Source organism: Sciurus vulgaris (assembly GCF_902686455.1).
Source record: "Sciurus vulgaris genome assembly, chromosome: 17".
NCBI classification, from domain to species: Eukaryota; Metazoa; Chordata; class Mammalia; order Rodentia; family Sciuridae; genus Sciurus; species Sciurus vulgaris.
Genome location: NC_136478.1, coordinates 54,322,685 through 54,349,568, shown reverse-complemented (window position 1 = coordinate 54,349,568; position 26,884 = coordinate 54,322,685). Strand labels below are relative to the sequence as shown.

The 26,884-nt window shown below is 56.7% G+C and overlaps 1 protein-coding gene across 2 annotated transcripts; it reads right to left on the bottom strand.

The window, feature by feature from the left end:
* Positions 1-22: 22 nt before the first annotated feature.
* Positions 23-22,873, bottom strand: MARK4 (microtubule affinity regulating kinase 4). Of its 2 annotated transcripts, XM_079118903.1 has the most exons (17): positions 22,519-22,873; positions 17,804-18,004; positions 15,193-15,246; positions 15,024-15,072; positions 14,290-14,355; positions 14,148-14,218; positions 13,476-13,532; positions 10,952-11,188; positions 9,124-9,243; positions 8,733-8,832; positions 7,515-7,624; positions 7,262-7,421; positions 5,006-5,223; positions 4,267-4,370; positions 1,491-1,769; positions 1,250-1,329; positions 23-338 (listed from the first exon to the last, which is right to left on the bottom strand). In XM_079118903.1, exons 1-17 carry the CDS (start codon positions 22,567-22,569, stop codon positions 208-210), a joined length of 2,088 nt encoding a protein of 695 aa, XP_078975029.1. In that variant the 5' UTR covers positions 22,570-22,873; the 3' UTR covers positions 23-207. The 2 variants fall into 2 exon arrangements, with proteins under 2 accessions (XP_078975029.1, XP_078975030.1); XM_079118904.1 differs by lacking the exon at positions 1,250-1,329 and having other exon boundaries at positions 226-338; positions 22,519-22,872.
* Positions 22,874-26,884: the final 4,011 nt, after the last annotated feature.

The following is a 26,884-nucleotide window of genomic DNA, read 5'->3' as shown; positions in this document are numbered from 1 at the left end:
GCTGTCTGCCACTCCCTGGCTCAGAGCTTGGGCAACATTTGCCGCCATGGATGAGAGGCTAAAGGAGGCGGGGTACTGACAGGAGGGTAGCTGGGCTGCAGCGAGGACAAGATGGTGAAGGGATGGTGCTCAGGGCTGCAGTGCAAAGGGCAGGAATCCAGAGCAGCTGGCAGAGGAGGCAGGTCAGGGGCATTTCAGGATGCTGGGCTAGGAAAATGGGACTCGGGCCCCTCTAAGGGCCAGGGGTGAGGGAGGGGGATGGGAGGTAGTCAGGGGCAGGCACATGCACTCACCTTGTGACCTCAGGTCCCCCGATTCTCTCAGGTTCGTCTGTGACCCTGGGGGACGGGAGGTGACAGGATATCTAATCTGAACATAGGGAGCCCTCCTCCCCCACCCACTGCCTCCCAGTGGTCCTGCCCCAGCCCAGTCCCTCCCTGTTGGCTAGAATTGATCCCTTACATCTCCAGAAGGGGGCTCATCCTGAGAGAGTTAGTGCAGGTGGTAGAAAAGACATCAAAGAATTTGGAAGACAGAGAAAGAGGGGGTGGGGAGACAACGATATGTAGAAGGGACAACACAGAGACCCCTCACACATTCGGCTTTGTTCCAATGGCAGACACCTCCTTAGTGACACCTGTCCCTCCCTTCACCACACTCTGGACCGAAGTTCTGTTCTAGTTTTCTTCTTAGTACTTATCAAGACCCAATATTCTACACATATGACTTATGTATTTACTGCCTGGTCCCCTATTAGAATGTGGCTCTGCCTGTGCAAGAAATTTTTACATTTTGTTCAGTTTCTACTCCAGGGCCAGAATGGCGCCAGGCACACGGTCAGTAGGTTCCCATGAATAACAGAAGTGATGAGTGAAAGCACTGAGCACATCATTTCTAAATGATGCAGTCATAAAGCACTTTACAAGGCAGATTTCTCAGTCCTCACAACAACCCTCAAAGGAAGGTTCTGTGGTAGGAACTGCCACTGTACTGAAGAGGAAAGCTGGGCCCAGAGAGGTTGAGTGACTTATTCAAGGTCACTCTCAGAGATGATATCTGGAACCCCAGAGTCTGGCTCCAGTGGCCATGCTTCTGGCCACTGTAGTTTATTAAAGGAGTAAATATACACCCAGACCCCACATACAGACACCATTTCCCACTCTCGTCCACTGCCCCTCCCTGAGGCCCGCACACACAGCCAGACGTGCAGACAGGAGGCAGTGCCAGTGAGAGCGTGGATGGGACTTACTGATCTTGGATCCCTGGGGCAGAGAGGCGCCCGAGACGCAGCGGTTAGAATTCTGCCGTTTAGAGGGATCGAGGGTGACCCTGCAGTGTGAGGAGGAGGTGACGGGGGCAGGGGATGGTGGAGGGGAGTAGGAGGAGGAAGAAAAGGAAGAGGAGGAGGAGAGGTCAGGGCGCAGGAGGCAGAGCAGAGTAGTAGACAGGCGAGCCAGTCCCACCCCCGCCTGGTGCCCAGTGTTGCTTACCGACGGGTCAGCTTGGAGGTCAGCTTGGTGAAGAGGTTGGTGGTGGGACGCGGCCGCCCAGCCGGCAGGGGTGCAGCCTCATGTGCCAGCGTGGGTGAGGCGGGGGGCCCGTTCTGCACGCCCCCGCCGCCCCCGCCCCCTGCCCGCCGGTCCCGGACCTGGCCACCATGGAAGGTGCTGCGGATGGTGGAGCCACGTGCTAGGCGGCTCCGCTCCCCGGATGGGGGAGCCAGGCTGTGACTGGAGGGGGAGGCGGGAGGCACCCGTGGGGTGCCCGAGCTAGGGAGAGAATGACAGGTCAGGGTGAGGCCCTGAGGCAAGCCTGGGCCCCATCCCACAGATTCTTCACTGTCCTGTCCTGAGCCCACAAACCCCAACCAGCCTGGAGTTCAGAAACAGGGCTGCTATGTACGGTAGTGCAGGCTGTGGACCACAGACCCCCAGCATTATTTTATTGACTCTCCTTCTGTTACATCTTCTTTAATCTGTTCCTTCTTTAAACTCTACCTCCTCAAATCTGTCCCGTTCCAACTCTCCTCTCTCCAGATTTGGCAACTGAATAGATTTCACATACATTTGTGGATGATTCCTTTGCTGTATGCCATCCACACTTCAGGAACCAAATGAACTTGGCAAAGGCTGCGATCTGAACTCCCATCACCCAAACTCGGGAAAGGAGTACATGTGAATATCAAGGACCCAATTCATTATGACAGCAACCTCCTCCTCCTCCTCATTTTTTTTTTTTTTTTTTTTTTTTTTTTTAGGTGGGGGTCTTGCTATGCTGCCCAGGCTGGCCTTGAACTCCCGGGCTCAGGTGATCCTGCCATCTTTGCATCTAAAATGACCGGGACTACATATATGTGCCTCTACACCCAGCTCAACCATGACAACTAGCCAGTTGATGTGTAAGAAAACAGAAGGGACCCCTTTTCTCTTTCAAGATATTAGGAGGGCAGTAGGGGTCTGACTGTCCCAGTTCTCCCCCAGTCCTTCTGACTCCCCCAATCCTGAGAACTCAGAGAGAATTCCAATTTCTATCTTCCAGGGACCAGCCTAGATCTCAGAAAGGAAATCCTGACTGTGGTAGAGGCCATTACCTCTCCCCCTGAATCCACTATTTCGGTTTTACTTCCTTTGAGCCAGGCTGTGGCCTCCCAGCCAGAGACTACACTTCCCAGAAACCCTTGCAGTGACAAATAGTGGTCATGTGACTACACTCTGACCAACAGAAAGCAAGCAGAAGTGCCTTGTACCATTTCTGAAACTTGGCTTTCTCTCTCTTTTTTTTGGTACCAGGAATTGAACCCAGGGGCATTTAACCCACTGAGTCTCATCCCCAGACATTAAAAAAAAAAATGTTTTAATTGGAGACAGGGTTTTGCTAAGTTTCTGAGGCTGGCTTTGAACTCACAATCCTCTGCCTTAGTCTGCAGAGCGGCTGGGATTACAGGTGTGCACCACAGTGTTGGATTAGGGGGCCATGACTTTCAAGAGTGTTGCATACCCTCTAGTTTTCCCCACTTCTTGCTGATTGGGAAACAGTGGGTAAGCTGCTTGGAGTCTTGGCATGGAGACTGGCAGAATCAGCCCGGGCTCTTTGGAAAACCCTATTTTTTTTTTTAAACCCTGAAGTGTCAAGGATGGAACTTGGCCTCATGCAGGCCAGGTAAGTGCTCTACCACTGAGCTACATCCTGGGCCCCAAAATTCCATCTTACTTAAGCCACCATACCTTGGGGTCTCTTTATTCCAGTAGCTCAGACTATAATCTAACTGACCAGAACTGGAAGGCTGTGTTACTGTAGCTACCAATGCATATTCTGCAGTCAGTCTGCAATCCTTGCTCCTTGACTCAGCAGTTGTGTGGTTTTGGGTAAGTTATTGAACCTTTCTGTGCCTCATTTCTTCAATTATAAAATGTAAATACCAGCATTTACCTTGCAATATCCTTAGAAGCATTATGCCAGCTAAGGTATCTTGCACATGGCTGCTGCTTGAATGACCACTATTATTACTTTTATTTAGTAACCATCAAAAAAGCTCAGCCAGAGCCTAGTGTGCCAGTACAGGAAATTCCTGTTGGCATCAGAACTCTAATGGGGACTGGAGGAAGCTGGTGTTGGCCCCATTTTACAGAGGAGAAAATAGGCTCAGAGATTTGCCCGAAATCATCCTACTAGTAAAGCTCGGAGGCAAGCCTCAAGCAGAACTGAGTAGTCCCAGAATCACGACTGTCGCCCACTGCATCACCCCGCCCCCGCCCACCGTAACACCCGCCTGCATTCAACAGGCGCACCCAAGAGTGGGGCGTCCGCCTCTGGCCCTCATGTTCCCGGTGGCCCAGGCGTGTGAGTGTGGTTATCCTGGAGGTGCCACGCTCCTGGATGGGCACCAATTCACTCCCTGTGCATGAGGCTGCCCCCTGGAATTGGACCCTTTGCTTGCCAGCTGAGAGAGACCTCACAGCCTTGGACCACCCAGCCAGACGATGTGGAAGCTGTGACAATCTGGGGCTTCTCTCAAGTTCTAAAAATGGATCATTCAAAAAATCCAGTCGGGTTCCTGAGGCTCGTAGGTGGAGAACGAGACAGACCGCTGTTCTAAGGCCAGTGACTAGTTAATTAAGCGGGGGCATGGACAGAGGTACCTGGCAGGTCCTATTAAGGGAAGGGTGAACCCTGCACTCCCCAGCCTTGTGGCACCCACTGACGTCATCATCTCAGATCCAGGGGCCTGCTCCCCACCAGGCCTCTCCCTCCCCGCGGCCCCCATACCTGTTTTCTTTGCCATTTGGCAACAGGGATGGGCGCTCCGCCCCAGGGCGCTCTGTGCAAACGTAGGTGTTCCTGCGGGTCATCATGCTGGGAGGGAGGTTGTTCTGTGGGAGACACACAGGGAAGGGAACAGGTGAAGAGCCGCCCGCCGCGCCCCCTCTTGCCTCTCCCAGGAGGACTGAGTCAGGGCCTGGGTAGAAGCCCAGGGGCAGGCAGGGGCTCAAAGACCCCAGTGGGAGGAGAGGGCCACGAGTCGCCGCGGAGCTGGGTCAGGGAGACCACCGGAGCTTACTGGGAAACTGAGGAAGGCCGAAGCGACTTCTCACAATCGCGCTTCCACACGCCACACTCAGTCCCCCGACAGCCCATGTCGGGCTGTGACGCCAGCTCAGAACACCCGCCCTGCTGGGCCCCCCACTCAACCTCTGGATCTCCGGGTCAGTTCACAATGTGCCCACCCCTGGCGGGCAGCCTCAGGGCCTCCTGGGTGCCCACTGCAGACAAATACATCCCCACCCCAAAGGGACACTGAGCCCCATGAAGACAGGAGTGGCGGGATCCCACCACCCTTCTGGACATCAAGGTCCAAGCTGAGGTCACCTCAGCCTCCACAGGGCCGGTGCCACCCCCCAGCCCTCTGGTGCCAACAGGCTCTTATCGAATCCTGCACGCTGCTCTGGGGAACTGCAGGGCGGCACCTGCAAGGCAGACCCAGGGGGTCCCGCCCCTTGCCACTCACCGGGGTGCTCGTGCTGTCCTTCCGCCGCTCGGGGATCTCCGCCTTGTTGGGGTTGTGGGCGCTGCTGACCATGGGGCTGGACGGGGGCAGCCCCCGGCTCCCGCTCCCCGCTGCGCTGCAGCTCGCCTTCCGGCCCGGCAGCCGCTCCTCCTTGAGCTCCGCCTCCCCGGTGCTGGTTGGGCTGCGCTTGGGGTGCAGGGGTGCTGGGGACGGGCCACCTGGTAGAGGGAGGGGATCAGGTATAGCTGGCATCCCCTGGGAGGCCCAGAACCGGCCCTGGGCGAACTCCTGACACAGACTGCAGTCTCTGCCAATCGTTCTGATAACGTCTGTGGAAGTTACTGGGCGCATGTGGGGACACAGAAGCCAGAGGAGAGCTCAGGGACAGGCAGGCTTTGCGCAGTCCCACACACCCCTGGTTCAGCGCTGCACACGTGGGACAAGCGCTTGACCGCTGGGCCACACCCCGCCCCGCCTCTCGCCTTTTTCTTTTTTTTTTTAATGTCAAAAGATTGGGAACAGCCTAAATGTCCCTCATCAGGGGATGGTCGAGGTATTTCCACAAAAAGCCACATACTGTACAGAATCTCCTAAATGAAATGTCCAACAGACAAATCCAGAGAGGCTAAGCAGATTAGTGCTGCTGGAGGCTGGGTGGGTGAAGGGCTGAGGAATGATGGAGGAACACTGGTCATTCTTGGTGTGACGGAAGTGTCCCCACAGTGTAGTCTGGTGACGGACTCACATCCATGGAAGTATAGTAATGCCGGGGCCGAGCACTTTAAATGGGTGAACTGTACAGGATGTGAATTTTAGCTCAATAAAACTCTTTAAAAACTAGTGTAGAGAACTTAAATTTGATGAAGATGTGGGCGGCAGACCACTTGGAAGTTTCCATGTCCTTTTTCTTGGCCATACAGGGTATTAAACCCGGGGTGCTTTACCACTGAGCTACGTACCCAGCCCTTTTTAAAAATTATGTATTTTTGAGACTGTCTCACCAAATTGCTGAGGCTGGCTTTGAACTTGTGATCCTCCTGCCTCAGCCTCCCAAGTAGCTGAGATTATAGGTGTGCCCCATCATGCCTGGTTTCCATTCCTACTTTTTTTAAAAGTTTTTTTTAGTTGTAGATGGACACAATACCTTTATTTTATTTATGTGCTGCTGAGGATCAAACCCAGTGCCTCACACATGCTAGGGGAGCACTCTACCACTGAGCCACAACCCCAGCCCCTCCAGTAGTGGGGTCTATTTATTTTCTACAGCAGATACTTTTCAGTTGCAGAATGTAGGGTACAACGTGGTATCTTCCCCGGCTCATTCCCCTTGGAATGGCCTCCCCTCCTTTCAGTGTGGAGGAGAGGTAAGAAGGCAGGCTCTAAGCTGTCACTTTGTACAATGAGTCCTGTGCCCCAGTTGCAGTGAATTAATTCCCAAAGGAGTCTGGTATCAGTGCTCCATCCCAGATGAGTAGGCTAAAGAGATTCTAGGACCATTTGGGCTGGTCTCTGGTATTCTAAGTGAAATGTTAATTAATCTGAGCTGGGTATAGTGGCACATGCCTGTAATCCTAGCTACTCAGGAGGCTGACACAGGAGAATGACAAGTTTGAGGCTGGCTCAACAACTTATCAAGGCCCCAAATAACTTAGTGAGACCCTGTCTCCAAATAAAAACTAAAAAGGCTGGGGATGGCTTAGTAGTAGAGCACCCCTGGGTTCAATTCTCAGTTAAAAAAAAAAAAAAAAAAACAAGCTAGGGATGTAGCTCAGTGGGACAGTGCTTGCCTGGCATGCACAAGGCCCTGGGCTCCATCCTCAGGACAGCAAAGGAAAATGCAGAAATCTGTGCGCTCACAGATCAAGAGAAAAGGTAAGCCGGGCTGGGCATGTGGCAGTGGTAGAGCACATGCCTAGCACGCCTGAGGCATTGGGTTCAATCCCCAGCACCGCATGAAAACACTAAACAAAATAAAATATTGTGTTCATGTACAACTAAAAAAAAATAATAAAAAAAAGGTAAGGTGAGATAAGAGAAATGAAAAACCAGACCATCAGAGAAGCAGCAAGGCACAGAATATCCGCTCTGCGTGTGGCCGCTCCTCCAGATGGACTCCCTCCGAGTGAGTCTACAACGCCCCTACTTCTTTACCACACAGCCTCCTGTTGCTGGAGGCTGGGGGGGTAGTGGGGGATCAGAGCGCGGCCCTGAACCTGGGGGCGGGGCCTGAGGGCCAGGGGGCGGGGCCACACTCACAAAAGTCGCTGTGCCGGCGCTGGCGGTGGTAGGTGGAGGAGGCGCTCCGCTGCCCTTTGCCATGGCTGGTGACTTTGCTGGAGCTCGTCCCGTTGGTGGTGTCGCTGGGCGCCCGCACCCGTGCCAGGGCCAGCCCTGGGGCGCCCCGGTCCCCACCCTCCTGCAGAAGGATGGCAGAAGAGGGGAGACTGTCCCCTCTGCCCCTCCAATCCCTCCACCCGAGGCACACTCCTGAAGACCCCTGTCCTCTAACCTCAGTCTTCCTGCCCAGCAGGAGGTAGGTGGCGGTCACTTCGTTGTACTTCTGGCTGGTCAAGGCCTCTTTGATTTCTTCCCGTGTGTAGCCCATACCCACCATCACCTCTGCAGGGGGAAACTGGGGTCAGTCAGTCTCCTGGGCCTTCCTTCCACCTGCTGGGCCACGCCTGCTCCTCCGTCTGCCTAGGAGCCACCTCCCTCTGCCATGGCATGCCCATTTCCTTGGAAGAATAATCCTGACCCCTGCTCCATACCCCAGGGGACAGGCACACAGACACATCCCACCAACCAGAGTGTTCCATCCCTAAGGCCACCTGCCACTGGCTGCTCTCCCTGATAGGGCATCCAGGCTTCCAGCACATGCTGTTGCCAGCTCTCCTCCCAGGGTGAGGACCAGAAGGAAAAGAAGGTCCTGTGGAGACCCCCAAGTGTCTTGGAACACCTGGAGCCAGCTGTGCCTGAAGGCTGACACCCTGGCCTTTGTAGTCATGTGAATGAATAAAGTGTCACTATTAGGTTAAGACATGAAATAGCTGGCATCGGCAAATTTTGACCTATAAAATGGCAGTCTCTTGGGGTTTCTGACATTGGCAACCAGCAAGTCCTGGCTAATGCAGCCAACTGTGATGGTGACTGCAGAGTCCTCAGCTGTGGAGGAGGGCTTCGGAGCGGTTTCTAACAGGTTCTTCCAGAGCCAGCACCTTAGGGTTCAAGAGTTCCAGGTTCCAGACCAGAGAGCTCAGAACCAAAGGGGGGTGACAGGTCACTGAGCACTTGTGCTCAGGTTCTTCCAGCAGTGACCTAATTTCTTAAAAGTCAATGACAGCTGGTGTGGTTGGCTCATGCCTGTAATCGGGAGGCTGAGGCAGGAGGATTGCCAGTTTGAGGCCAGCCTCAGCAACTCAGAGAGACCCTGTCTCAGCATTAAAAATAAAAAAGGGCTGGGGATGTGGCTGAGTTGTAGAGCGCCCTGGGTCCAATCCCCGGCACCAGAGGGAAAAAAAGCTACTGACAGCATAGCACCTATCACACACCAGGCGACGTGGAGCGACTCCGGAGGCAGGTCTGGTACTGACCCATCTGCCCACGAAGAGCTAGACGCACAAAGGGGACATGCTCACTAGGGCCACACAGCTGCAGGGGCAGCTCCTCACTGCGCCTGGCAGGCTTCAGGAGGCGTTAACCAGAGGGACAAGGGGCTCGGCGGCCTCACCGATGCGCTTGGTGTCCCCGAAGTCCTCCTCAGGCTCCGTGTATGGCTTCAGCTCCTCACCCTCATAGCCGATGTTGATCCATTTGTCTTTCATGATTTGCTGAGGGAAGAGGAGGGGCTGTCAGAAGGAACCAGAACCCCGCAGCTCGGGCGCAGGTGGGCCCAGTGGGGCTGCTGCCCTGCCCGCCTCCAGGGCGCCCTAGGGCCAGGCCCTCCCGCCTCCCGCAGAGCTGGGTCCCATCACCCTGTGATCACCCAGGAGCTCATTAGCTAATTGCTGGGTGGTGGGAGTGGGCGAGGCTGCCATGGGGGGAGGCCCGCAGCTCTTCCTGGGCTCCTGGTCAGGGAAGGAGGCAGAGTGTGGGGGCGGGGGGCCAGGGCCGGGGCTCACCTCGAGAGTGCAGCGTTTAGCTGGGTTCAGCACCAAAAATCTCCGCAGGATGCTCTCACAGTCGGTAGACATGTAGAAAGGGACCCGGTACTTCCCCCTGAGCACGCGTTCCCGCAGCTCCTGCGGGGACAGGGTTACTGTGGAGGGGTCAGCCATGACTCCCAGCCCTCCTCACACACTCCTCTCCATCCCAACCCCCAGCGGAAGTGACAGCAGCTCCAAGTCCCAGCCCCCTCCCCTGACCTCAGTTCCTCATCTGGAAAATGGGAACATTGGAGAGATGCAGCAATTTAAAAAATAATTTTGCAAAGCTACATAACTTTCATTCAGGGACAACCTTAGAAGGCAAATTCTGCAGCCAGGTTCAGAGGAGGGGTAGGCAGGTGAGGGGGTCTCTGGGCCTCAGTTTTCTCATCTGTGAACAGGGTCACAGTGAAAGCCTAAGGACTAGTCTGGCCCAGGCATACAAAGGGGGCTGCGACGCCCTCCCTAGCCATGCCTGTCCCCACAAGGGCTGCGAGTCTGTGAGGACCTACAGGGAGCACACGTGGCCTGCTTTTTGTTTGAGATTTTCACGAGGGCCACAAGCAAGGCTGTGGAAAATCAACCCTGGGCTCAAGGTCTGGAAGCCCAGGGCACCCCTCCCAGGCTCCACAGAAGTGAGGGGACAGAGCAAGTGGCGGTGGGGTCGAGCCAGAGCCCTCCGCCATGCCAGCACCAGGGGAGACAGAGAGGCTGGCAGCTGCTCCAGATGGAAGGACACGGGGACTGAGTGCACTTGGGAACCTGAACGGATCCCCGACCAGGAGGACAAATAGCTGCGAGGAGGCTTCTGGGTTGACCAACAGGATCCGAGCGGGGACCTTGGGGCGGCGGCCAGGACTGAGCCACTTATGAATGTCCTGTATGTGACCATTGTCTGGAAAACGCTCCTGGTCTCAGGAGATAACCCACTGTAGCCTTTGGGGACAAAGGGACACAGTGTCTGCAAGGAACTGTCCCACAGTCCATCAACAGGGACCAGAGCAACCTTGTCACGTGCCTGTGCAGCCAGATACGGCACCACAGATCTCGGGGCCATGCGTTCTCTGGAGTCCTGCAACTTTTCTGGAGATTGGCAACGCCTCCCAACAACAAGCTCAAGCGAAAAACACCTGGAGGAAGACTGTGCCCGCCCCTGCCGCCCTGACCAGCGTCTGTGCCCAGCACCGGCTGGCGTCTGCCACCACAGCTCCCGACTACCTTGTTCTGCTCCCCGCCTGGCGTGGTGGCTGGGACATCAGTCCACAGGGATGGAGGGCTTCAGATCTGGGCACTCGATTCCAGGGTTTTCAGTGACCGGCTACGCCTCCACTGCTCCCAGCAGTTGGAGAAGCCCCTCCCCAGCCTGCCCACCGGCCCAGGCGACGGCTAAGCTGCGGTGCCTCTGGCTCTGCCTGCCTGCCATGGACACTTCAGAGACGAAAGCCGCACTCGTGGCTCCTGTCACTCGGCACAGCGCCTTCTCAATTCCCCCATGGAACAGCAGCTATGGGCAGGGATGTGCTGCCACTTTTGTCACATATTTGCAAAGCCTCAAAGTGACCCTAATGTCGGAGGTGAACGGCAAATACTTCCTGAGCGAGTGAGCAAGCTGAGCCCAGGACTCAAGCTTGTCCTGAGCCCCAAAACAGCACCGTCCACATGGACTGGCCTCCTGGCGGTGGGGACCCAGTCCCACCTGCTCCGTGTCTGCTCGGGTCAGTCCCACCCTTGTCCTCCACAGAGGAGAGGTGCAGGGACAGGCCTGATGGTGGAGGAAGTCCCCGCACCCAGCCCGGCCCGGCACCTTGAGGTTATGCCCGTCGAAGGGCAGGGAGCCGCTGACGAGGGTGTAGAGGATGACGCCCAGGCTCCAGATGTCCACCTCCGGCCCGTCATACTTCTTGCCCTGGAACAGTTCTGGGGCGGCGTACGGGGGGCTCCCGCAGAATGTGTCCAGCTTGGAGCCCAGCGTAAACTCGTTGCTGAAACCGAAGTCGGCGATCTTGATGTTGGCCTCGGCGTCCAGCAAGAGGTTCTCGGCCTGGGCGCAGAGGAGGAAGGATAGGTGGCTCAGGGACCCGGCCCTATGGGGGTGTGGGGCTGCTCGCAGACTGCTCCCTACGCTGTGTGACCTTGGGGAGTGACTTTACCTCCCTGGGCCAGTTTCCTCTTCCATGGAGCGGGTGGTTTGAGGATTAAATGTGTGAGTCCATATAAATGGCCCAGAACAAGCCTGGCACCAGTGAGAGCTGAGTGGGTACCACCACCCGACTTGGTCTGCAGAGCTGAGGTCTCTGGGCAACCTCCCGCCCCTCCTTGAGCCCCAGCTTATCCAGAAGGAAAGAAATTAGAATAAGAGATCGCTCAAAATCCATAAAATATGAATAACTTTGTCTATTAGTTGTGCACCCACTATGTGCCGGGCCTGGTGGGCCGTCATTTCTAAGAGTGGGCTTGTGTGGGTGCGTGTGCAGACACTGGCAGCCCAGCTCCACTCCTGCCCGCTGTGTGACTCTGGGTGGGTGGCCCAGTCCTGTGCCTCAATTTCCCTGTGTGTAAACTGAGGGTAATGGCACCCACCATGTAGGTGGTATGCTCACGTTGACAGCTGGAGCGTGGTCAGTGTTCTAGAACCTGACTGCCTTCTATTGATAGAAGGTTCTGTCCTTTACTTTCTTTCTTTTTGTGGAATGGGGATGGAACTCAGGGATGCTCTACCACTGAGCCACAGGCCAGCCCTTTTTAAGTTTTCTTTTTTGTGTGTGGAGCTGGGGACTGAACCCAGGGCTTTGTGCATGCCAGGCAAGACAGGGTCTGACTGAGTGATGAGGCTGGCCTTGAACTTGCCATCCTCCCGCCTCAGCCCTGTGAGCCATGGATGACAGACCTGGCCACCATGCCCTGCAGGCTTTGTCTACTTCTTGAGGAAGGTGGCCTTGTGACTGCCGTTTCTCAGATGAGGATATGGAGGCTCAGGGAGGCCACCTCGTGCCCACGGAAAGAACCTGGCTCAGCTGGAGCCCAACAGGGCCTGTGGCCACCATGGCCTGGCACGAGGAGGAGCACCCAGATCCTGCTTCTTTTGCCCTCCCCAGTCCCACCCACGCCTGGCTGTCCCGTGCAAGGTTCTCAGCAGCTTAGGCCACCAGCACTGTGCCCTCCTCAGGGCCACCCTGTCCCTCAGAGCTTCTGTACCACCTGGCACCCTTCTGCACTTCCCACCCAAGCAGGGTCTGGTACCCTCAAAGCACCTCACAGGATCATCCCAAACCAGAATCCAACAGTAGCCCAGTCTGGCTCTGGGTGGCACTTCGCGCCCTGGTATTTGAAACCCCACAATTCAACCTCAATCTTCCATTTGGTCCCCTGGCGCACTAACAGGACCCTCCAGCAGGGGGCGTGCAGCATCCACATTGGCACCCACCAGCCCCTGAGCCCAGCTGGCAGAGCGCATCCCAGGCCTCCTGGCACACACAGTGCGCCAGAACCTTCTATAGCAATTGGACAGTGGCATTTTATGTCTTTGGCTCTCATAATAATTTTTAAAACAAGGCTTGCACTTTGAATATACTTTTTTCATCTCATTTTTCCTGCAATTCATTTTTATTATATTTTATAGAAGTACCGATCCACAATATATATTTTTTTTTTTTTAAATGGGGGCCTCACTGTTTCCCAGGCTGGCCTCAAACTCCTGGGGACCCTCCTGCTTGGGTGTCCAGGTGGATGATTTTTTTTTTTTTTTTAAACAACAAAACAAACCTGAGCTGATAAAGTGGCTCCCCAAGCCCTCAGCTCACGGCCTGGTGCTGACACAGGGGCTTGCTCCACCTCAGCACCTGTCCAGTCTCAGACGGGAAGCCCAATCCTTGCCGGTCCCTCTGAGTGTGGGGTGTGGACCACCCAAGGGGCTGTGGGGCTCAGCTCAGCAGGTGGCTGACGTCCAGCCCTGCTGGGTCCCAGTCCCACCTACTGCTGGATTCTCTCCAAGATCCTTCTTACGTTCCAAGATCCCTGATTCTAAGACCCTGCAGGGCGTGGCTCCTGGGACCTAAAACCTCTTCTCAAGATTCCTGAATGTTCTGAGTCTGAGAGAGGCCCTGTCCTGAAGCTCTGAGAGTGACAGCCTGTGGTGTCCCACTGTCCCTGTGCAGTAGGATACTGGTCTCTCCCTGTCATTCCTGCCCCTCCACCAACCTTGCTTGGCCTCAAAAGCTCGGGAACAAACCAAGAGCCCTGGTGCCTAGGGAGGAGCCAGGGGACATGCTGGGGAGGGGCCAGGGTGGCCGAGTTGGGATACCTGAAGTCACAGTGGGCTGGGGGCTTACCTTCAGGTCCCTGTGTACAATGTTTTTCTGGTGACAGTAGTGCACGGCCGATACAATCTGCGGGGAGGAGGTTTGTTACTTGTGGCCCCAAGTGGTCAGCCCCCCCCCCCCGGGGGGCCTGTGAAGCCATTCACGACCCAACCCCTGGGCCCCAGCCTCCCCTAGGTGCAGACCGAGTCCCTGAATACTGGCGCCTGCTTCTGTCACAGCAGATGTCCTGGGACCCACCAAGACACCTGCACTAGATCACCTGACATTCTCACGCCCAGACACGGAGACCCCGGCACACCCGAGGACCTCGGATTGAAGACATCCGGACTAGTCCCCTCCAACTCACCCCTGGGAACTCCCGTGGGAGGGTCCCAGGCCTGGAGACGGACATGGTCCCAACTCACCATGGCTTAGCCCCTGGCACGCAGGACAGCCACGTCAGCGTCACCCGCACGCCCAGACACGCCCGTCCTGCCCGCTCACACACCTGGCCCCGCGCACCTGCAACCCTCTCCTGCCAGCTCACTGCCCACTCGGCCGCACCTGGGCCCGGTATCCGCACACCCCACACCTGGCATCGGTACATCCGGGGCCCCCGACTCTGTACCTCCACCTGAGCCGCACCCCCACGTCCTGGGCAGCCCAGCCCCAGCGCCCCAGCGCCCCAGCCCGGCGGCTGACCTGTCGGAACTTGGCCCGCGCTTCCTTCTCCTTCATGCGGCCGTGCGACACGAGGTAGTCAAACACTTCTCCTGCGGGCAGAGGCCAGGCGGGTCAGGGCGGGGCGGGGGGCGGGGGCGGGCGGGGCGGGGCGGGGCCTCACCGGCGCTTGCGTACTCCATCACCAGGTACAGGGTCTTCTCGGTCTCGATCACCTCGAAGAGCTTCACTGCCGCGGGCGGGAGGGAGGGCGCGGGTTAGGCGGGGAGGGCACCCCCTCCACCCGGCCTCTAACGACGCGGACGTCCAACCCTAACAGCCCCCACTCAAGAACCCTCCATGGCTCCCTACTGGCGGCAAGGTTTTCCACACTGGCCGGCCCCACTCGGCCGCCTTCCCTCTCACAAGAACCCCAGGTTGGCGAGGCCAGGGGTAGTCTGCGTTCTTCACTGTGTCCCTGGCACTGGCACACAGAAGCCACCCGGTATTTATGGAGCAACAGATGAATGGATGGGCAAACGCCACTGTGAGGCCAGACCAAACCCTGCCTCTCTCCATAAAGACCTCTCTCCCCTCCCTGCCTAATGACAAAGACAGTGACATCAGTGCTCCTGATGAACAGACCAGATCCCAAGCTTAGCCCTGAATGAAGTGTTCTGGATGCGTGCACTTATCCAATCCTCACAGCCACCTTGAAATAGGTCCTTTTATCACTCTCACTTTAGAGGAGGAAACAGGCTCAGAGATGTAAAGTGAGTTGCCTAAAGTCACACAGCAGTGATACCACTAGGAGGAACCAGGTCTATGATACCCACTGGTCCCTCCTTCCCCAGGGCTCTCCCTCCCCAGTGCTCTAGCTGGCGGCCTGCTTCTGAGCCCCTCCCTTCCCCTCCTCACCGATGTTGGGGTGGTTTAGGCCCTTCATGATGCGGACTTCTCGGAACAGCTGGCGAGGCCAGAAAGGAAGACAGAGAAGAATGAGGGTGGATGGTTTTGGGGACTCGGCAGGTCACCCGGCTGTCCCTGGAACCTTGCTCCCACCCTGCTGCCCCTCCCTGGGCCTCACCTTCTGCAGACTGCTGGGGTTGAGCTGGGTTTTATCGATGATCTTAATGGCGACCTAGAGGTAGAGGAAGGGGACAGGTCAGGGTTCCACAGGCCCTTGACGTGGGAGAGGTCCCCCAACTCCCATCACCCTGGATGTCCCTTCTCAGAAGAGCCCTCAACCAGGCCATTCCGAGAGGACGGGGACCCTGGGCCAGGGGCATTCCACACACGGTTCCCTCATCTCCTTCTGCAGGAAGTGTCCCCTCTTCCATGGCGGGGCCCTGATGGGGCTGCTCCAGGGTCTATGTGTGTGAGGGTGACCAAGATCTCAGGTCCTTTTCATCACATCTTTTTTTTTTTTAGGTACCTGGAATGCTCTACCACTGAGCCACATCCCCAGGCCCTTTTAATTTTTTGACACAGGGTCTTGCTAAATTGCTGAGGCTGGCCTTGAACTTGCAATCCTCCTGCCTCAGCCTCCTTGCTGGGATCACAGATGTATGCCCCCACACCTGGCCCATCACATGTATAAAATGGTAAATAACATCTAGCTGACATTTACTGGCCCATGCTGAACACTAGGCCCTGGTTTGTGTGCCGCACAAACAAGACCCTTCATCCTCACAACCACCCTGTGGAATGAGTGCGACAGTCATCTCCATTCACAGATGGGAATTTGTGGGAAACCACGCCAGTCCAGGCCTGGTGGTGCATGCCTGTAATCCTGGCAGCTCGGGAGGCTGAGGCAGGAGGATCAAGTCACTTGGTCAAGGTTATGTAGCTTGATAGAGTCTATCCCTTAAACTCTTAAATTTTTTTAGACATTTTTAAAAAGGTCTTTGAGGTAGTCATCAATATTACTGAACTTTCCTTATATTTATTTTACAGTTTAGTTTCTATTTTAAATCACACATTGGGGTAGAATGCCATATGCATTTCAATAGTGAGTGGTTAAAAAAAAAAAAAAAGAAGAAGTCTTAATCTAAGGCGGTAGCACACACCTTAATCCCAGCAATTTGGGAAGCTACAGCAGGAGGATCCCAAGTTTGAGGCCAGCCTCAGCAACTTAGTAACAGCCTGTCTCAAAATTTAAAAAAATAGGGGCTGGAGCTGTGGCTCGGTGGAGCACTTGCCTAGCACGTGTGAGGCACCGGGTTCCATCCTCAGCACCACGTAAAAAGAAAATATATAAGATAAAGGTATTGTGTCCGTCTACAACTAAAAAAATTAAAAAAAAAAAACAAATAAAGTTTAAATTCTATTTTTTTTTTAATATCAAAGGCTGAGATGTCACTTACTGGTAGAGCAACCCTGAGTTCAATCCCCAGTACCCCCTCCTGCCAAAAAAAGAGCCCATCTGTAATTTTCCCATAAGGTCCTGGGCCACCCCCAGGTGTGCTAGATTAAAGAGCTCTTTCCCCGGGACGCCTTGTTCCCTTAGACTCCAGTCCTCTGGAAACCTCTGGAACCACGCGCAAGATCCACATATGGTGAACGACATGTTCTTTGTGGGAGAGAGGGTCCCTTGGCTTTCCTCATTTTCTCACGAATGGATTTTTTAAAATTTTGTCAAACACTTTTTATGCCAGTATTGAGACGATCATATGGTTTCTCTCCTTTAATCTGTGAATGTGGCGAAGTGCGTGAATAAATTGTCAAATGGAAAAGAACCTGGCATTCCTGGGACAAACCCAGCTTTGTTATCACGCAGCTTTGTTTCACTGATTTGCTGGGGGTTTATTTGCTGATATTTTGTTTAAGGTCTTTGGTTTGAGGCCAGCTTGGCCAATGCAGTGAGACCCTGTCTCAAAAAAATAAACAAGATTTTTGAACTGACATTCACAGGAATGCCTGGTCCATGATTCTGTTCTGGCCTGGTTTGGCTCTTGTGGCAAGCTGGCACGTACAGATCTACTGGGACGAGGCTCGGTGGTGGAGCACGTGCCTAGCAAGCATGAAGTCCTAGGCTCCATCCCCAGCGCCACGCACACACACCCCTGTCAGCAGCAGAACGGCTTTGTTCAGTCTCTGGAAGAACTGGCGTGACGTTTGAACCTTAGGAAGAATTTGCCCATAAAACCAATGGGGCCTGGTGTCTTTTGGGCATTTGCCATGGGCTGCCTAAGGGCAGGGAAGAGTCCGTCCAGAGCAGGGAAGAATTGCTTCTGTCGCTTTTTTCAAAGTCGAAGAGAGCGCAGAGGAAATCGTGAAACCACCCACCGTCTTTTCTCCCTTGAAGTATGAACTTCAGATCTCATGTCTAGGTCCCCACATCTGTGCCAGCTCTTTCTGCAACGACGTCTGCAGGGAGGACTCTGGAGGGGGCCGGAGAGTGAGGCCCTACGTAACTGGGGACGCAAGACCCCTGGAAGACTTTGAGGAGCTGCAGCCCACCCCTGACACCGGGAGGTGGCCCGGAGTAGGCACCGAGTCCACGTGCGTCCTCAGGACTAGAGCCGGCTCTGCCTGCCACCTGATTTCTTGGCAGTTTCAGGAGGCCTGAGTTGGTTTTCTTTGTCCACTAGGGTTGCTTGGGTGAAACCTGAGAGTCAGGGACCCACCTTCGGTCCTCAGGCAAAGAGAGGGCCAGCCCCGACCTCTCCAGAAGCCCCGAGCCCCAGGCCACTCACCTCCCGCCCGGTGAGGACATGCCGGGCCAGCTTGACTTTGGCGAAGTTGCCCTTCCCGATGGTGCGCAGCAGGCGGTAGTTGCCCACGTGGGGCTGCTCCTCGGGGCAGGAGGCGATGGAGTTCCGGCAGCGGGCACCCAGGGAGCGGCTGGACCAGGACGGCCCTTTGTCTGAAGATCGGCCACTGCCCAAGGTGCCATGCTGGGCGGGGGAGAGGAGCGCGAGCCGTGAGCCGCCCCGTCCCGCTCCAGGGTGCCCTGGCCACCAGCCCCTGTGGCCCTTCTCCATCCCAGGCTGAGAGAACCACGTCACCTCTGGATCCTGCGTTTCTATGCTAGAAGAAGTCTCAGGGAATATGAGGGAAGGCCGCCTCCCACCCCAGGGCCGTCCAGCGGCCCCAGCCTCTGTTATCGCTGCGACTCCGCTCGCCCTAAGCGCTGTGACCCTCACCTCGGTAACAACGCTCCACCCGGCCACCACGAACCCGACATTCTGTTCCAGCCACACTGTCCCCACTGTAGCCCCCAAATTCCTCTCTACACCCAGACATCAGCCCTGATTCCCAGCTGATGATCCGACAGCCCGCACTAGTGACCCTCACCCAGTGTCGCCTGCCATGGTTCCAGTTACTGTGATCCGAAAATATTACATGGAAAATTCCAGTAATGAACAATTTGTAAGTTTAAAATACCTTTTATTATACTACGTTATGATGGTTCTATTTTATTAGTAGTTGTTTCTTTTATTTGGTACCAGGGATTGAACTTGGGCACCTGACCCTGAGCCACATCCCAGCCCTTTTTTATATTTTTAGAGACGGTCTCGCTGAGTTGCTCAGGGGCCCAAGTTGCTGAGGCTGGCTTTGAACTCACGTTCCTCCTGCCTCAGCCTCCTGAGAGGCTGGGATTACAGGCCCGCGCCACTGGGCAGTAGTTATTGTTGCTCTTACTGTACCCAATTTATAACTGAACTTCATCATAGGACCTGTGTCCAGGGTTTTCTGTCCCAGGCAACTCTGCAGGTCCTGGAATGTGCCCTGGGGACTGGGAGGGGACGGCTGTGCTCTAGTCCTTTGGCCCCAGTTCTACTCCAGACCCTGGAACCAAGGCTCCCCTTGCCCCCAGCCTGGCCAGTCGCCGTGACCCGCCCGCCCGCTGTGGGAACACTGTTTCATCCTCAGGCTGCCCTCGCCACCCTGCCTTGCCGTCTCCCACGCCCTCACTCCTCTGTCCCCAACGTTCTGTTCCTGCCATCCTGTCCCTCCCGGGCCTCCCTCCCCCACAGGTCACCTGCCTGCTCTGAGTTGCCCTGTCCTGGATTGTGAGCCCCAGGGACAGCGGCTCCCTTTCAGGGCTGGGCCCAGCATGTCAGAGGCCTCAGCCGAAACGGCTCTGCTCAGTCTGTGCCCTCTCAGGGCTGGGGGTGGGACGCAAGGGACAAAGGACACTGAGGAGGACAGGCCAGAGAGCCGATGGGCTGGGGGCTCCCATCTGCTCCTCGCAGGAACTCTCTGCCAGGCCACTTCCCAGTGACGACGACTGACGTTTCATTAATGTGGCACGATGCCACCCAAGCATCATCGCCCATTTCACAAGGGAGGAAACTGAGGCCCAGAGCCAGGCTCTGAACCCAGCCAGTTTCTCCCCACGCTCCTGCTTCGTCCCTACTGAGCAGACACACGGAGCCCAGCCCCGAGCTGGGGAGCGGCTGCCCGCATCTGGCTCCCACAGCGCGACCTGGGGCACCTGCACCTGCACACTGCAGAGCTGAGGCCTGGACAGCAGGGGCTGGTCAAGGTCATACAGCTCATTCACAAGGGGCAAGAAGACAGGGTTCCCCAAGCCTGGGCAGGAGCCCCCTCCAGGGCTACACTCCAAGCACACACCTGTGGTGGGCGGGACCCTCACCCCGACCTCCAACGTGGGTTCAATTAAGACAGGCATTCTCTGGGCAGGGACCCCAAAGCCCCCACATCTGGGGGAAGAGTACGATGCCCAAGGTCACAGGGCAAATGGAGCAGAGCACCTAGAAACCCAGGCTGCAGACCCCAAGTGCGGCTCCTAGCCCCAGGCCTCCTCCAGGGGAGGGCGGAGATCCTGGATAAGGCCTGGGATTCCCACTGGGATAAGGTCTAGGAGGCACTGGGGGGCAAGTGGAGGTGGGATGGTACCCCACTGAAGGCAGCACTGCTGAGGGACCCCTGGGAGGGGCATCTGGGGCAGTGGGTGAAAGAGCCCCCAGGGGCTGGGGGCCGGAGCTAAAACTGGCCCACACCACCAGTGGCCTGGATCCCTTCTGCTGGCGCCCCAATGCCAGGCCCATTGCTAGGGAACCTGGGGAGGCTGGCCCCTGGTGGGGGGGCCATAGAACCTGAGGTGCGAGAGTGTAACCCCATGGCTGTTACCAAGGCAACCAGGTAGCAGGAAAGGGGGCTGCACCTCCGATTCCAGAGGGAGACAGGTGACTTCCAGATAGGGCTGACAGGCAGGCCTCACTGACTGGAATCGCAGGACAGGAGAGAATCAGTCACCCTAAGTCCCCACTGGGCACAGATCTCAACAGCCAACAGAACAGGAAGTCCTGGTATGAACCCCACTGTACAGATACGGAAACTGAGGTTTACAGAGGTGAGGTCATTTGCCGGAGGTCAACAGCTAGGGAGGAACAGAAACTTGACTGGAACCCAAGTTTATCTGAATAATTCAAGCAATAAAAATGACAACAGGCTTCCTCCTGAAAAGCTCCCAGCGGGGAGGTACTAGATCAGCCCCACGGAGAGTCAGGGAGACTGAGGCTGAGCAGGCTCTGCAAGCTCCCGCACCACTAATGACAGACAGCACAGGGGTGCCAGTGCTCAGCCTTCTGACTCATATCCACAGGCGCACTAGGGGCCAACATCAGAGGAGCACTTCACCCACTTTGTCCCAGTAATCCTCTGAGGGACTCAATGGTCACCCATTTCCCAGGTCAGGAAACAGGCCCAGAGAGGGAGAACCAGTTGTCTGAGGACACAATGCAAACCCGCATGCAGATCCACACTAGAACCATGGCCTGGGTACCTCCCTGGTACCTCACTGTAGTGACTGGGAAGGGAGGTGGCTCGGCCTTGGCCACAACTCCAAACTGCCCACAGTGACAATGGAGTGGGGCATCTCTGGAGGAAGGGCCCTACAGGATGAAGAAGGGGCGGGATCTCTTGAGGGCATCTGGGGTGGCAGTGGAGGCCTGAGGGGCAGGCACAGTGACCCTCATGGAAGAGGAGTCTGGGCTGTTTGGTGGTCTGATCTTTAGAATGATCAGGAACATGGGAAATAGGAAGGGGGCTCACTGGGATTGTTCTGGGCCATGGTGTAGCTGAGGGGCCACAGGATGGTGAGAAGGTCTGCAGCCACAGGGGCAGTGGAGATCAGAGCCAAGAATCCCTGGGCCACGGCCTAAGCATCGTGGAAACTCCCAGAAATTGAGAAGGGGGCTTCTAGGAGCAGTCCTTGACATGGAGAGGGTTCTGAGGGTCTGAAGTGTGGGGTAAGGGGCTACCCAGGTAAGAGCAGCCCAGAGCAACCGGGGCTGAGCCCTTGTGGGTCACCAAGAGGAATCTGGGGAGAGGGCTTCCAGCAAAGTGACCCCAAGAGAAGAGGGCTTAGAGCCAGGAGGGCAGGATCAGAGGCTGCAAGTCCAGGAGCCTTTTGGAAGTCTGTCTATCTGAAGCCAGGCCTTTTGAGCTGAGGAAGGCCTCAGAAGCTGAGGAGGGGCTTCCTTGGGAGACCAGACCCCTGGCAAGGAAAGGGGGAGGCCCTGAGGCAGGAGAAGAGAAGGGAGCCTGGAAATCCAGAGGAAGGGATGGTGGCCTAGACCGGGCCCAGGCAGAGGTCAAGAGGTTGGGGGATTGGGGAGGGGGCTTGCCTGAAGCTGAGGAGCAGATACGGGGAGGATGAGGCCTGGAGTCAGGCTGGTCCAGGGCCTAGAAATCCGAGCCTGGGCTGGGGGCCTGGAGTTTGGAGGCCAAGGCTTCCTGGGAGAGGAAGAGACCAGAGAGGGTCCAGGTGGCACCTGGGGGGGCCGGGGGATGTGGGGAATCCAAGGACAGGGCTGCTTGGCAGAGGAGGACCAGGCCTGGGCGCAGAGAGACCTTGAAGCCAGAAAGGGCCCTGGGCCGGGGAGAGGTGGAACCCAGCTTCCTGCGGGAAGCTGCCCACAGGGGCGGTGGATCCTGGAGGGCCAGAGGGCTGGGTGAGTGGAGGGGGCTCCTGGGGAGCCGGCACCCAGACCCAGGCGAGGAAGGCCGGCGCCGGAGGCAGGGCTGGGCCGGGCCTTTCTGGGAGAGGGCCAGGGCTGGGCCTAGGGGGTCAGGGGCCCTGCAAATCCGGGAAGGGGCAAGCGGTCGGATGCGGAGCCCGGAGGGAAAGGGCTTGGAACCCGCCGGAGAAGGGAGGGGCCGCTGGGAGGCCGGGGAGGGGGCTTCCTGGAGGGAGGAGAGCCGAGCGGAAGCGGTCTGCAGAGGGACAAGAGAGGGTCCCGAGAGAGGGGCGCCCCGGGGGTCGGGCTGGCCTGGAGGGGAGGACCCAGGGCCTGAAGTCCGGGAGGGGGTCAGGGCTGGCGAGCCGGGTCGGGCCCGGGAAATGAGGGTAGGGGCTCGCGGGGCGAGGGGCACGGCCCGGCCACGGGTTCGGTGCTGGACCCGGCCGGGGCTCCCCAAGGGGCCGGGCACCACTCACCGTGTCCGAGTTCCGATCGTTGCCGGGGGCCAGCGCTGTCCGCGAAGACATCTTCTCCGGGTCCCAGGGGGCAGGGGCGGCCGGGTGGGGGGGGCGGGGATCCGGGGGTCCCCTCTCTTCCCCTCCCCCCCCGCCGGCCTGGGGACGCGAGCTCAAAAGCTGGGCGCCGTGGACGCCCGAGTCCGCGCCGTGGGAGAGGGGGCAGGGCGGGAGAGGGGACACCGAGGGTCCTAGTGGCCCCGCGCAGTGGGGGCCCGGGGCGCCATGGGGGCGGCCGGCAGGCGGGCAGGCGGGCGGGCGGGGGCCGGGGAGGGGGCGCGGAGCCGGCCCGGGCGGCGGCGTAGGGAGGCGACCGAGGGGCTGGGGAGGAAGGGACGTCAGGGGGAGGGGCGGGCGGGGCGGGGCCGTTGAGACCCCGCCCCCGCCGCCGGCCCTTAAAGGCGCAGGCCGGGGCAGGCTGGGTGCTCTGGGGGTGGAGGCAGGTTTGGGCGCGCTGACGGGGAGCAAGTTCTCACAGGAAAGCCGAGGCTCACCGGAAAAGAAGGGGAGAGAAATGCCGAGGCGGAGCGCCAGAAAGATACCGAGAGATGTAGAGATAGAGAGATAGCCACAGAGACAGGGAGACACAAAGAGACCGAGAGAGGCGGAGGCAGAGACACAAAGAGGCCAACAGAGGCAAAGGACAGAGACAAAAACAGAGGACAGAGAGGGGGAAACTAGGAGAAAGAGAGGGGGAGAGACACAGAGAGAGAGAGAGACATGGGACAAAGAGAGACAAAAGTCCCGTACCCTGAGACAGGAGACAGCGGTCACAGAGACCTGTGAAGAGAGGGAGATAGAGACAGAGGCAGAGAAGCCCCCACCCGCCTCCGAAAAGCAGGCCCCAGGCAGAGGCGCGCCCACCCCCACATCCTCCCCCAGGCGCCTTGTCCTGGGGCTCAGGCCTTCCGACAGAGGGCCAAGGATGTGGAGGGCTTAGGGCATGAGAGTGTGGAGCAGAATGGCTGCAGACCTGGCCACCGCAGAGGGCTGACAAACCCCTCTAGCAGGGTTGCCTCCCACCCCCAAGAAAGCCCCAGACCCCAAGGTTGGAGGCTACAGTGTCCTTTGCACTCGTATTGGTGTCTGAGGACCCTCTCTGTCCATCTGCATGACCCTGAGAAGGCACCTGATCTTTCCAGCGCTCACTTTCCCTGGCTATAGAATGAGAAGTTGGATCCACATGTGACCTCCCTGGCCAGGAGGAAGCAGGTGCAGAGGAACCCTGTGCAGGTGCACAGCTGCAGGGCATGCTGCTCTCTGGGTGGGAAAACAGACCAGAGAAGGCAAGGGCTTTGCTGAAGCCACACAGGACTGAGGGAACCACCCGAGCCCTCTAGACTAGGGTGGGACATCAGAAAGAGCGACACCGCTGGTCCTGTTCCTAGAATCACACAACCCTGGGATGAGGTCTGTGTCCTGCCTACAACTGTGGGAAAGTCTGCTCACCTTCAGTTTCCCTTTCTGAAAAACAGAAAGCCTCAGTTTCCCTTTCTGAAAAACAGATTTTTTTTTTCTGAAAAAAAGATGTTTTCAGCAGTGTGCTGGAGCTAGCTCAAGCAAGCTGATTATTACAGTCTCAGGAATTTTGGAACTGGTTGTTAACCATGGCCATTATTGAACATTAAATTATGCAAACATGCAATTAAATAAATTATATTAAAAACAAAGGTAATATACACTCATCCATCCTAATTATTTTGCTTCGTTTTCCCATAATCCATGGTGCTGTGGTTCTTTACTGTAGCTGTGTGGTGAAGCTGAGTATGAGGGTGGGCTACCAGGTATCTCTTTCCAGAAATGCCTTCAGGGGCTCACCTTGGCAGCTTGAAACAAGCAGTGGGGATACTTACATCATGGAAATCGCCAAAGGCGACAAATCACCTGATCCCCCAGTGTCGGTTCCTAGAGATTTCCCAGCATGTCTCTGGTTGACATCGTCAGCCCTGGAGATCCATGGAGACCTTCCTCCTACCAGGTCCTGAGCACTTGACCCTTTCTGCCACCTCATGGGATAGAAGTCATCCTTATCAACCCATTTATAGATGAGGAATCAGAGGTCCCAGGAGGGCAGATCACATGCAGAAAGTGACAGAGGCAGTGAGTGGCCGAGCTGGGATTAGATCCTAGCTGTCTCCAAACTCCAGAACTTGGACTTTTAACCACGATGGTTTCCCGTTTCCGGATAATAACAGCAGCAACTTCAGTGTGCCACAAATCAAGGAGAATAACTAAGCCCAGTGCTTCCTGGGAGCCGCATCAGAACTTCACTGTTACCAGAATTCAGCAAGTGAAGCCTAAGGAGTATTAAGGATAGAGGCAGAGAGAGAGGGTTCAGGATGGGTTCTAGAAGCTCTGTGATCCCAAAGGCTCTGCAGGGTGAGGGGTGGGATGGTGGGGGAGAATGAGGGGGTCAGATACCACCCACCGCCCCCCAGCCCTTCCCAGTCCTAGCAGGGACAGCTGCAGTACTCCTGTGGACCACACGGGGGCAGCACATGCCACCCTACACCTGCAGGACACACTTCAGGGCCCACCCCTGTGTCCCCTTTCCCCAGAGCTGTTCCCACCCCATTTCCCAGATGGGGAAGAGTGAGGCCTATACAGAGGAAGGCTACAAAGTAGATGAACCTTGAAAACCTATGTTTAGCGAGAGAAGTCAGACCCAAAATGATTCCATTCATAAGAAAGGTCCAAAATAGACAAATTCTTAGAGACAAATCCTTAGTGGTCATCAGGGGCTGGGGGCTGGGGGTGGGAGGGATGGGAGGGACTGTAATGGATATGGGATTTCTTTGGGGGATGATGTGAATGTTCTGGAATTAATGGTGACTCTTGCAGCTCATTTATGAATAAACTAAAACCCACTGGATTGTAAGTTTTAAAGGGCGAATTTCATGGTATGTGAGTATCCAGTTCAATAAAATTTTTAAATTAAAAAAGTGGGGATCTTACAGTGGTCACAGCCCATGATGGGGTACAGGTGACCACAGCTCCTCCTGTAGAGGCTGACCTGGGGAGGCTGAGGCCTGCTCCTTCCCCACCCACTCCACCAACCAACCAGTCCCTCCCCCACAACCTATTGTCCTGAGAGTTCGTCCTTGAAGTGGGGCCTTCAGGCCTTGGAATCTTAACCCCTGACCCACTCCCCCCCCACCCCCGCCTCTGCATCCACGCATCCACAGAGCTCAGGGAGGAGCTGCTGACCCATCTACAGCTCTGACTTCACCCAGGCCAGGGAACACTTGTTCCAGGTCGAACACTGACTACAAGTGACCCTAGGCCTGACCTGCTCTTGGTGGTGAAGTGCTTGCCTGGCCTGTGGGAGACCCTGGGTTCCATCCGCAGCAGCCCCCACCACACACACACACACACACACACACATACACACAGAGAAAAGACTCTCACTGGGTGCGGTGGCACAGGCCTGTAATCCCAGCAGCTTGGGAGGCTGAGGCAGGAGGATCTCAAGTTCAAAGCCAGCCTCAGCAATGTAGTGAGGCCCTAAGCAACTCAGCGAGACCCTGTATCTAAACAAAATATTAAAACAACAACAACAACAACAACAAAAGGCTGGGGATGTGGCTCAGTGGTTAAGTGCCCCTGGTTTAAATCCTGGGTACCAAAAACAAAACAAAAACCCTAACCCCCACATCCAACCCCGCTCCACCCCATCTCCTGACCTGACTACACACTCCCTGTCACCGTCTCCATCACCAACTTCAACCCTGGCAGGAGGAACGTCCCCAGAACCACCTCCAGTCCTCTGCTGCAGCGTGTCCCAACAACAGGTGTGTTCTGCGTCCGCTAACAGGTCTTTATTTAGCGCCTCCTATGGGCCAGCCTGGGGCTGGGGATGTGGGCAAGGTCCCCACTGACGTTTGGGTGGGAGTCCGCAGGGTGGCAGCGGATGATTTCAGGCTGTGGAAGATGCTCTCTGGGAATGGACAGATCAGCCAGGTCCCTGGGAGAGAGGGACCCAGCAACAGGAAGTGGCGGGGCTGGAACTGACAGCGAAGGTGGGGGCCAGGCAGGTTCCAGGGTTAGGAGCTCAAGGCAAAGAAATAGCTCCAAAGCCAGGGCAGTGCCACCCCCTGGGTCTGCAGCGCCCGCTCCAGCCAGCAGGGCTTCCTCCCAGCCCAGAGAGCGGCCGGCTCCTCTGGAAATGCCCACGGGCTCCTTAATCAAAGGCCTCAGGCTTTGCTCAAGCGGGAGAGAGGTTTTGGGCTCCAGTCCAGGGCAGGGTGTCTCCCTGGGGTGCCCAGGATGGTGTTGTCACCTTGGGAGGCGTGAAGAACAGGCAGAGGGCGGGTGGATTCCGGCCTGG

Excerpts from the sequence above, each read along its gene's own strand:
- MARK4 (XM_079118903.1), bottom strand. The coding sequence starts at position 22,569 with ATGTCTTCGCGGACAGCGCTGGCCCCCGGCAACGATCGGAACTCGGAC. Across the intron at positions 9,244-10,951 it reads TCGACGGGCATAACCTCAAG|GAGCTGCGGGAACGCGTGCT; the intron begins GTGCCGGGCCGG and ends CTGTCCCCGCAG. Across the intron at positions 1,330-1,490 it reads ACCTCCAAGCTGACCCGTCG|GGTCACCCTCGATCCCTCTA; the intron begins GTAAGCAACACT and ends CTCACACTGCAG.